Raw genomic sequence first — 11604 nt, 5'->3', positions numbered from 1 at the left:
GCAACTTGTTTTTTTCGTAATTCCCGGCACTGACATCATCTTATTTGATTATGGTGGCTACTTTTTCCTTCTCATCTAGAGTGGTTTTACAGTGTAAAGATTCTTAAAAGATCAATATTTGAAGTATTGAAACCAAGTGAGCCATGCTGATAAGTTACATTGTGGGAGTGGCTCCTCAGAGTTATGGTCAAAGGATCAATGAAGCCAACTTGCTTCTAGACCAGGGGTGCCAAACCTTTTTTGAACCAAGAACTACTTTTAAAGTTGTCAGTCTGCCGAGATCTACCAGTCCAAATCGAGAGGGGGGGGGGGTGCTAGCGAACTGTTAACTGGGGGGAGTCTCGCTGCGAGGAAACGTGGGACTTCTGTCGGTGCAACTTCAATGATGCCTTTTAAAAACATAACAAATTAAGGGTGGTGAAGGCCGTCAAGGAATCGAGCCGGCCCTTGACGACCGGCTGTTCTGTGATTCTCCAGATTCTACAGATGGCCAGTCCGCGGAGGGTGGAAAATAAATACCAGAAGTAAAAAAAGACGGTGTTCACACGGGAAACAAAACTTAAAATATGAAATGAAAAAATCTCATCCCTTAAAAATTCACAACTTATTATGAATTAAACAAAAGAATAATCATCTTCCCACTCGGAGTGAAAATGATATATTTTGGGCTTTTTTGCTTCTGCCATAATTGCGGTCTTGTGTGTGTGCGGACTGTCACTCCTGTTGACACGGACAACGTCAGCTAACTAGTGCCCATTGCCCACCAGCCTCGCCCCGATACATGGGGTCACGCCAATCACAAAGCTTTGATGCGTACAAGTGCTTTATTCTGGCACAGGAAGATTATGTTATAGAACTTTAACAATAAAAAAGAATATTGTTGTTCTATTTATAGACACATCTCGCAATCGACTGGTCCATCGCGATCGACTGGTTGGGCACCCCTGTTCTAGACAATGGATTAGGTAATTTAGCCTTTTGGGCCTGGTTGTTCCAGGGTTAGTTTGAAACAAAAACAACATAAAGGCAAGAGATTGGGAAAGCCAATGAGATTGACTGTTTGTTCGCCTCAAGAAAGTTCTGGCACTCCCCAGATGACTCAGGAAAGGGACACAGGCTTTCAGAGTGTTCAGCTCAGGAGTAGAGCTGCTGATATCCTGATACTGTCAGGAACTTTGAAGGGCTCCCAAACACTTCCAAAATGTTGTCAATGGATAATGAAAAGTTGGAAGATTATAGGGAAGCTTTACCCATATCCCAATATCACAGCGCCAGGTATGGATGAGATTTGCCCAGCAATATTAAAGGCTCTAGTTTAGACATTGTTCAGGTTTCTGGCAGACATGTCTCCTCAATCTTGAGAGATGATCAACTCCTCTTCATATCAAGGTATCATGTTGCTCAACTGCCCAGGAAAAGCTTATGCCGAGGTACTCAAATGAAGATCTGACCAATTGTATTGAACATCTTGCTGTCATGCTTAGCTGTCCCCCTTTGTTAGAAGCATCCTTATACTTCCTGGACAGAGTAAAACCATTTACTTCGGAAAGGATTAATGAAAGGGTGTCAGAGGCCTCGGTGTGGTGAGACAAGGAATTCCTAACTTTTCACATAGAATTCACAAATTATGGTAAATATGTGCATCTTACAATATGTTTTTTCTCCATTTTTTTAGCTTTTACATTCTCACACGCACACGCACACGCACACGCACACACACACACACACACACGCCACACACACACACACACACACACACACACACACACACACACACACACACTTGAAGTTGCACACTCACCTTCTGCCAACGACATACTCAATCAGTCTGTACTGCATATTGTCTACTAAATTAACAATTGAACATATCATTAACAGAATACTGGTCAAACTGAAGTCAACACAGGTCAAAAACTACTACTTCTTCAACACAATGTCATATTTTCCAGTTTTATTTTGTATTCAATTATTTAATAACTTTTAGTTACATATGTTTTACTGCATTAAATAATGTCTAATCTTTCTTCAGCCATTACACATTGCATTCTGACTCAGCAACAACAGCAACAAATATGTCCATCTGAACAGAGGTTTTTTAGAATATATCTCAACCCCAGCTCGTCATTACAGTATTTTAGAATCACACGAGTAAGACTGAAGTATCTTAAGGGTAACAATGAGCTTGATAGATTTTCTAAACCAGGGGTATAAGAAGGCATAAATCAATGGGTTCAGACTGGAGTTAAAACACAGCAACCAGAGTACAATGGAGGTTGAACTACTAGTTTCAATACCCTCACCTAAAAGGGATGGAGTGTAATATGGAACAAAACATATTAGAAACACAAGGACTACAACACCAAGAGTCCTGGCTGCTTTCATCTCAGATTTCTTAACAGTTGCACCAACTGAACGTTGCATAGTAACAGCGATAACATGAGAGCTTATGGCACGAGCCTGAGACACAGCCACCACAAACACTCTGATATACAGAACTATGATAACAGTAATGGGGGCAATAAAGGTAACAACTAAGTCAACCGTTCCTGTGATATTGTTAATGACAACTACACACTCTCCATGGCAAGAATTATGTGAATCAGGTTGTCTCAGAAAGTCCTTTACAATGAGACAATTATAGATAACAGAGCAAATCCAACACAGACAGATGCAGATTTGTGTTCTGTTCAGAGTTACTCTGGTGGTGTAATGTAGAGGGTCACAAATAGCAAAATAACGATCAATGGATATGAGCACCATGTTTCCAACCGTAGAAGAGGTAATGATAAAAGCAACTATATTATACAGAGCACACATCTGGTCACCCAAGTACCAGCAAGCCTCTATTAAAAGGATTTTAACAGGCATCAAAATGAGGCCCGCAAGGAAGTCTGAGACAGCCAGGGAGAGGATGAGGAGGTTAGTGGGGGTGTGGAGCTGCCTGGAAAGGAAGAATTTCACCATAAATACAATTATCAATGATAGCTTGTAACAACAAACAGCACTAAAACACAAAGAAGACATGGACATGCATTTGTTGAGCAGTGCTTGCTTAAACTATTTTGTCACAAAACGTCAGGTTTGAATATGTTATCATTTAAAACAGAACAACTATTATCTGAAACATTAATTAAAAGGAATGCATTGCTAAATCCTGTTACTTTCCAATCATGAACATATATAAGCTTAAGCAGAAAGTGTGTCTGTGCCTGAAGTGGGAGATAGAGATGATGACCAGCAGGTTGAGAGCTGCGGTGATCAGAGCGATGAAGGACAGCAGGATGTAAGCGAGCAGGACATCTGACTGAGCTGGCGTAGGCTTCCTGCAGGATTTGTTGAAGAGTTGTGGAAAGCAGAGTTCATCAATTTGGGGAGTCTCCATCTGCAGAGAGACGTGTTGAGAAGCTGCTGTGTTCTGGCAAAGCTCTCCGTTATACAGCTGATATATCTCTTCTCATCTGTCCTGCCCCTACTATTACTTTCTCTCTAGCTAAGACTGAAATCCCTAAGCTCTACATTGTTTTCTGCAGTCATCTTCATCTCAGTCTTCATCACTTCCATGCAACTTGTTTTTTTCGTAATTCCCGGCACTGACATCATCTTATTTGATTATGGTGGCCACTTTTTCCTTCTCATCTAGAGTGGTTTTACAGTGTAAAGATTCTTAAAAGATCAATATTTGAAGTATTGAAACCAAGTGGGCCATGCTGATAAGTTACATTGTGGGAGTGGCTCCTCAGAGTTATGGTCAAAGGATCAATGAAGCCAACTTGCTTCTAGACCAGGGGTGCCAAACCTTTTTTGAACCAAGAACTACTTTTAAAGTTGTCAGTCTGCCGAGATCTACCAGTCCAAATAGAGAGGGGGGGGGGGTGCTAGCGAACTGTTAACTGGGGGGAGTCTCGCTGCGAGGAAACGTGGGACTTCTGTCGGTGCAACTTCAATGATGCCTTTTAAAAACATAACAAATTAAGGGTGGTGAAGGCCGTCAGCGAATCGAGCCGGCCCTTGACGACCGGCTGTTCTGTGATTCTCCAGATTCTACAGATGGCCAGTCCGCGGAGGGAGGAAAATAAATACCGGAAGTAAAAAAAGACGGTGTTCACACGGGAAACAAAACTTAAAATATGAAATGAAAAAATCTCATCCCTTAAAAATTCACAACTTATTATGAATTAAACAAAAGAATAATCATCTTCCCACTCGGAGTGAAAATGATATATTTTGGGCTTTTTTGCTTCTGCCATAATTGCGGTCTTGTGTGTGTGCGGACTGTCACTCCTGTTGACTCGGACAACGTCAGCTAACTAGTGCCCATTGCCCACCAGCCACGCCCCGATACATGGGGTCACGCCAATCACAAAGCTTTGATGCGTTCATGTGCTTTATTCTGGCACAGGAAGATTATGTTATAGAACTTTAACAATAAAACAGAATATTGTTGTTCTACTTTTAGACACATCTCGCAATCGACTGGTCCATCGCGATCGACTGGTTGGGCACCCCTGTTCTAGACAATGGATTAGGTAATTTAGCCTTTTGGGCCTGGTTGTTCCAGGGTTATTTTGAAACAAAAACAACATAAAGGCAAGAGATTGGGAAAGCCAATGAGATTGACTGTTTGTTCGCCTCAAGAAAGTTCTGGCACTCCCCAGATGACTCAGGAAAGGGACACAGGCTTTCAGAGTGTTCAGCTCAGGAGTAGAGCTGCTGATATCCTTATACTGTCAGGCACTTTGAAGGGCTCCCAAACACTTCCAAAATGTTGTCAATGGATAATGAAAAGTTGGAAGATTATAGGGAAGCTTTACCCATATCCCAATATCACAGCGCCAGGTATGGATGAGATTTGCCCAGCAATATTAAAGGCTCTAGTTTAGACATTGTTCAGGTTTCTGGCAGACATGTCTCCTCAATCTTGAGAGATGATCAACTCCTCTTCATATCAAGGTATCATGTTGCTCAACTGCCCAGGAAAAGCTTATGCCGAGGTACTCAAATGAAGATCTGACCAATTGTATTGAACATCTTGCTGTCATGCTTAGCTGTCCCCCTTTGTTAGAAGCATCCTTATACTTCCTGTACAGAGTAAAACCATTTACTTCGGAAAGGATTAATGATAGGGTGTCAGAGGCCTCGGTGTGGTGAGACAAGGAATTCCTAACTTTTCACATAGAATTCACAAATTATGGTAAATATGTGCATCTTACAATATGTTTTTTCTCCATTTTTTTAGCTTTTACATTCTCTCTCTCACACACACACACACACACACACACACACACACACACACACACACACGCACACACACACACACACACACACACACACACACACACACACACACACACACACACACACACACACACACACACACACACACACACACACACACACACACACACACACACACACACACACACACACACACACACTTGAAGTTGCACACTCACCTTCTGCCAACGACATACTCAATCAGTCTGTACTGCATATTGTCTACTAAATTAACGATTGAACATATCATTAACACAATACTGGTCAAACTGAAGTCAACACAGGTCAAAAACTACTACTTCTTCAACACAATGTCATATTTTCCAGTTTTATTTTGTATTCAATTATTTAATAACTTTTAGTTACATATGTTTTACTGCATTAAATAATGTCTAATCTTTCTTCAGCCATTACACATTGCATTCTGACTCAGCAACAATAGCAACAAATATGTCCATCTGAACAGAGGTTTTTTAGAATATATGTCAAGCCCAGCCCGTCATTACAGTATTTTAGAATCACACGAGTAAGACTGAAGTATCTTAAGGGTAACAATGAGCTTGATCGATTTTCTAAACCAGGGGTATAAGAAGGCATAAATCAATGGGTTCAGACTGGAGTTAAAACACAGCAACCAGAGTACAATGGAGGTTGAACTACTAGTTTCAATACCCTCACCTAAAAGGGATGGAGTGTAATATGGAACAAAACATATTAGAAACACAAGGACAACAACACCAAGAGTCCTGGCTGCTTTCATCTCAGATTTCTTAACAGTTGCACCAACTGAACGTTGCATAGTAACAGCGATAACATGAGAACTTATGGCACGAGCCTGAGACACAGCCACCACAAACACTCTGATATACAGAACTATGATAACAGTAATGGGGGCAATAAAGGTAACAACTAAGTCAACCGTTCCTGTGATATTGTTAATGACAACTACACACTCTCCATGGCAAGAATTATGTGAATCAGGTTGTCTCAGAAAGTCCTTTACAATGAGACAATTATAGATAACAGAGCAAATCCAACAAAGACAGATGCAGATTTGTGTTCTGTTCAGAGTTACTCTGGTGGTGTAATGTAGAGGGTCACAAATAGCAAAATAACGATCAATGGATATGAGCACCATGTTTCCAACCGTAGAAGAGGTAATGATAAAAACAACTATATTATACAGAGCACACATCTGGTCACCCAAGTACCAGCAAGCCTCTATTAAAAGGATTTTAACAGGCATCACAATTAGGCCCACAAGGAAGTCTGAGACAGCCAGGGAGAGGATGAGGAGGTTAGTGGGGGTGTGGAGCTGCCTGGAAAGGAAGAATTTCACCATAAATACAATTATCAATGATAGCTTGTAACAACAAACAGCACTAAAACACAAAGAAGACATGGACATGCATTTGTTGAGCAGTGCTTGCTTAAACTATTTTGTCACAAAACGTCAGGTTTGAATATGTTATCATTTAAAACAGAACAACTATTATCTGAAACATTAATTAAAAGGAATGCATGGCTAAATCCTGTTACTTTCCAATCATGAACATATATAAGCTTAAGCAGAAAGTGTGTCTGTGCCTGAAGTGGGAGATAGAGATGATGACCAGCAGGTTGAGAGCTGCGGTGATCAGAGCGATGAAGGACAGCAGGATGTAAGCGAGCAGGACATCTGACTGAGCTGGCGTAGGCTTGCTGCAGGATTTGTTGAAGAGTTGTTGAAAGCAGAGTTCATCAATTTGGGGAGTCTCCATCTGCAGAGAGACGTGTTGAGAAGCTGCTGTGTTCTGGCAAAGCTCTCCGTTATGCAGCTGATATATCTCTTCTCATCTGTCCTGCCCCTACTATTACTTTCTCTCTAGCTAAGACTGAAATCCCTAAGCTCTAATTTGTTTTCTGCAGTCATCTTCATCTCAGTCTTCATCACTTCCATGCAACTTGTTTTTTTCGTAATTCCCGGCACTGACATCATCTTATTTGATTATGGTGGCTACTTTTTCCTTCTCATCTAGAGTGGTTTTACAGTGTAAAGATTCTTAAAAGATCAATATTTTAAGTATTGAAACCAAGTGAGCCATGCTGATAAGTTACATTGTGGGAGTGGCTCCTCAGAGTTATGGTCAAAGGATCAATGAAGCCAACTTGCTTCTAGACCAGGGGTGCCAAACCTTTTTTGAACCAAGAACTACTTTTAAAGTTGTCAGTCTGCCAAGATCTACCAGTCCAAATAGAGAGGGGGGGGGTGCTAGCGAACTGTTAACTGGGGGGAGTCTCGCTGCGAGGAAACGTGGGACTTCTGTCGGTGCAACTTCAATGATGCCTTTTAAAAACATAACAAATTAAGGGTGGTGAAGGCCGTCAGCCCGGCCCTTGACGACCGGCTGTTCTGTGATTCTCCAGATTCTACAGATGGCCAGTCGGCGGAGGGTGGAAAATAAATACCAGAAGTAAAAAAAGACGGTGTTCACACGGGAAACAAAACTTAAAATATGAAATGAAAAAATCTCATCCCTTAAAAATTCACAACTTATTATGAATTAAACAAAAGAATAATCATCTTCCCACTCGGAGTGAAAATGATATATTTTGGGCTTTTTTGCTTCTGCCATAATTGCGGTCTTGTGTGTGTGCGGACTGTCACTCCTGTTGACTCGGACAACGTCAGCTAACTAGTGCCCACTGCCCACTAGCCACGCCCCGATACATGGGGTCACGCCACAAAGCTTTGATGCGTTCAAGTGCTTTATTCTGGCACAGGAAGATTATGTTATAGAACTTTAACAATAAAACAGAATATTGTTGTTCTATTTTTAGACACATCTCGCAATCGACTGGTCCATCGCGATCGACTGGTTGGGCACCCCTGTTCTAGACAATGGATTAGGTAATTTAGCCTTTTGGGCCTGGTTGTTCCAGGGTTATTTTGAAACAAAAACAACATAAAGGCAAGAGATTGGGAAAGCCAATGAGATTGACTGTTTGTTCGCCTCAAGAAAGTTCTGGCACTCCCCAGATGACTCAGGAAAGGGACACAGGCTTTCAGAGTGTTCAGCTCAGGAGTAGAGCTGCTGATATCCTTATACTGTCAGGCACTTTGAAGGGCTCCCAAACACTTCCAAAATGTTGTCAATGGATAATGAAAAGTTGGAAGATTATAGGGAAGCTTTACCCATATCCCAATATCACAGCGCCAGGTATGGATGAGATTTGCCCAGCAATATTAAAGGCTCTAGTTTAGACATTGTTCAGGTTTCTGGCAGACATGTCTCCTCAATCTTGAGAGATGATCAACTCCTCTTCATATCAAGGTATCATGTTGCTCAACTGCCCAGGAAAAGCTTATGCCGAGGTACTCAAATGAAGATCTGACCAATTGTATTGAACATCTTGCTGTCATGCTTAGCTGTCCCCCTTTGTTAGAAGCATCCTTATACTTCCTGTACAGAGTAAAACCATTTACTTCGGAAAGGATTAATGAAAGGGTGTCAGAGGCCTCGGTGTGGTGAGACAAGGAATTCCTAACTTTTCACATAGAATTCACAAATTATGGTAAATATGTGCATCTTACAATATGTTTTTTCTCCATTTTTTTAGCTTTTACATTCTCTCTCACACACACACACACACACACACACACACACACGCACACGCACACGCACACGCACATGCACATGCACACGCACACACACACACACACACACACACACACACACACACACACACACACACACACACACACACACACACACACACACACACACACACACACACTTGAAGTTGCACACTCACCTTCTGCCAACGACATACTCAATCAGTCTGTACTGCATATTATCTACTAAATTAACGATTGAACATATCATTAACAGAATACTGGTCAAACTGAAGTCAACACAGGTCAAAAAATACTACTTCTTCAACACAATGTCATATTTTCCAGTTTTATTTTGCATTCAATTATTTAATAACTTTTAGTTACATATGTTTTACTGCATTAAATAATGTCTAATCTTTCTTCAGCCATTACACATTGCATTCTGACTCAGCAACAATAGCAACAAATATGTCCATCTGAACAGAGGTTTTTTAGAATATATCTCAAGCCCAGCCCGTCATTACAGTATTTTAGAATCACACGAGTAAGACTTAAGTATCTTAAGGGTAACAATGAGCTTGATCGATTTTCTAAACCAGGGGTATAACGAGGCATAAATCAATGGGTTCAGGCAGGAGTTAAAGAACAGCAACCAGAGTACAATTGAGGTTGAACCACTAGTTTCAATATCCTCACCTATAAGGGATGGAGTGTAATATGGAACAAAACATATTAGAAACACAAGGACAACAACACCAAGAGTCCTGGCTGCTTTCATCTCAGATTTCTTAACAGTTGCACCAACTGCACGTTGCATAGTGACAGCTATAACATGAGATCGCATGGCTCGAGCCTGAGACACAGCCACCACAAACACTCTCATATACAGAACTATGATAACAGCAATGGGGGCAATAAAGGTAACAACTAAGTCAACCGTTCCTGTGATATTGTTAATGACAACTACACACTCTCCATGGCAAGAATTATATGAATCAGGTTGTCTCAGAAAGTCCTTTAAAATGAGACAATTATAGATAACAGAGCAAATCCAACACAGACAGATGCAGATTTGTGTTCTGTTCAGAGTTACTCTGGTGGTGTAATGTAGAGGGTCACAAATAGCAAAATAACGATCAATGGATATGAGCACCATGTTTCCAACCGTAGAAGAGGTAATGATAAAAACAACAATATAATACAGAGCACACATCAGGTCACCCAAATACCAGCAAGCCTCTATTAAAAGGATTTCAATAGGCATCACAATTAGGCCCACAAGGTAGTCTGAGACAGCCAGGGAGAGGATGAGGAGGTTAGTGGGTGTGTGGAGCTGCCTGGAAAGGAAGAATTTCACCATAAATACAATTATCAATGATAGCTTGTAACAACAAACAGCACTAAAACACAAAGAAGACATGGACATGCATTTGTTGAGCAGTGCTTGCTTGAACAATTTTGTCACAAAACGTCAGGTTTGAATATGTTATCATTTAAAACAGAACAACTATTATCTGAAACATTAATTAAAAAGAATGCATGGCTAAATCCTGTTACTTTCCAATCATGAACATATATAAGCTTAAGCAGAAAGTGTGTCTGTGCCTGAAGTGGGAGATAGAGATGATGACCAGCAGGTTGAGAGCTGCGGTGATCAGAGCGATGAAGGACAGCAGGATGTAAGCGAGCAGGACATCTGACTGAGCTGGCGTAGGCTTCCTGCAGGATTTGTTGAAGAGTTGTGGAAAGCAGAGTTCATCAATTTGGGGAGTCTCCATCTGCAGAGAGACGTGTTGAGAAGCTGCTGTGTTCTGGCAAAGCTCTCCGTTATGCAGCTGATATATCTCTTCTCATCTGTCCTGCCCCTACTATTACTTTCTCTCTAGCTAAGACTGAAATCCCTAAGCTCTACTTTGTTTTCTTCAGTCATCTTCATCTCAGTCTTCATCACTTCCATGCAACTTGTTTTTTTCGTAATTCCCGGCACTGACATCATCTTATTTGATTATGGTGGCTACTTTTTCCTTCTCATCTAGAGTGGTTTTACAGTGTAAAGATTCTTAAAAGATCAATATTTGAAGTATTGAAACCAAGTGAGCCATGCTGATAAGTTACATTGTGGGAGTGGCTCCTCAGAGTTATGGTCAAAGGATCAATGAAGCCAACTTGCTTCTAGACCAGGGGTGCCAAACCTTTTTTGAACCAAGAACTACTTTTAAAGTTGTCAGTCTGCCGAGATCTACCAGTCCAAATAGAGAGGGGGGGGGTGCTAGCGAACTGTTAACTGGGGGGAGTCTCGCTGCGAGGAAACGTGGGACTTCTGTCGGTGCAACTTCAATGATGCCTTTTAAAAACATAACAAATTAAGGGTGGTGAAGGCCGTCAGCGAATCGAGCCGGCCCTTGACGACCGGCTGTTCTGTGATTCTCCAGATTCTACAGATGGCCAGTCCGCGGAGGGTGGAAAATAAATACCGGAAGTAAAAAAAGACGGTGTTCACATGGGAAACAAAACTTAAAATATGAAATGAAAAAATCTCATCCCTTAAAAATTCACAACTTATTATGAATTAAACAAAAGAATAATCATCTTCCCACTCGGAGTGAAAATGATATATTTGGGGCTTTTTTGCTTCTGCCATAATTGCGGTCTTGTGTGTGTGCGGACTGTCACTCCTGTTGACTCGGACAACGTCAGCTAACTAGTGCCCATTGCCCACCAGCCTCGCCCCG

At 41.3% G+C, this 11604-nt stretch overlaps 3 protein-coding genes across 3 annotated transcripts; all 3 read right to left on the bottom strand.

Moving 5' to 3' along the window:
• Positions 1-1961: 1961 nt before the first annotated feature.
• Positions 1962-3407, bottom strand: LOC307030318 (trace amine-associated receptor 8a-like). The gene is made up of 2 exons (XM_079666662.1): positions 3210-3407; positions 1962-2941 (listed from the first exon to the last, which is right to left on the bottom strand). The coding sequence occupies exons 1-2, from the start codon at positions 3380-3382 to the stop codon at positions 2125-2127; spliced, it is 990 nt and encodes a 329-aa protein (XP_079522788.1). The 5' UTR covers positions 3383-3407; the 3' UTR covers positions 1962-2124.
• Positions 3408-5732: 2325 nt separating this feature from the next.
• LOC307029760 (trace amine-associated receptor 8a-like) lies at positions 5733-7034 on the bottom strand (the record flags this gene model as incomplete). The annotated part of the gene is made up of 2 exons (XM_079665843.1): positions 5733-6593; positions 6862-7034. The coding sequence occupies 2 exons, from the start codon at positions 7032-7034 to the stop codon at positions 5777-5779; spliced, it is 990 nt and encodes a 329-aa protein (XP_079521969.1). The 3' UTR covers positions 5733-5776.
• A 2240-nt stretch (positions 7035-9274) lies between these two features.
• LOC307028533 (trace amine-associated receptor 8a-like) lies at positions 9275-11336 on the bottom strand. The gene is made up of 2 exons (XM_079663628.1): positions 10478-11336; positions 9275-10209 (listed from the first exon to the last, which is right to left on the bottom strand). Exons 1-2 carry the CDS (start codon positions 10648-10650, stop codon positions 9393-9395), a joined length of 990 nt encoding a protein of 329 aa, XP_079519754.1. The 5' UTR covers positions 10651-11336; the 3' UTR covers positions 9275-9392.
• Positions 11337-11604: the final 268 nt, after the last annotated feature.

The sequence above is a fragment of the Notothenia rossii genome, assembly GCF_949606895.1.
Source record: "Notothenia rossii genome assembly, chromosome: 2".
In the NCBI taxonomy this organism is placed as follows: domain Eukaryota; kingdom Metazoa; phylum Chordata; class Actinopteri; order Perciformes; family Nototheniidae; genus Notothenia; species Notothenia rossii.
Note: the sequence above shows the minus strand (reverse complement) of the source record. Positions and strands in the feature narration are given on the sequence as shown.

Bases quoted from the DNA above. Each gene is read 5' to 3' on its own strand.
- LOC307028533 (XM_079663628.1), bottom strand. From the start codon at position 10,650: ATGGAGACTCCCCAAATTGATGAACTCTGCTTTCCACAACTCTTCAAC. The intron at 10,210-10,477 runs GCACAGACACAC...CTTCCTTTCCAG, and splicing joins ATCTCTATCTCCCACTTCAG to GCAGCTCCACACACCCACTA.
- LOC307030318 (XM_079666662.1), bottom strand. From the start codon at position 3,382: ATGGAGACTCCCCAAATTGATGAACTCTGCTTTCCACAACTCTTCAAC. The intron at 2,942-3,209 runs GCACAGACACAC...CTTCCTTTCCAG, and splicing joins ATCTCTATCTCCCACTTCAG to GCAGCTCCACACCCCCACTA.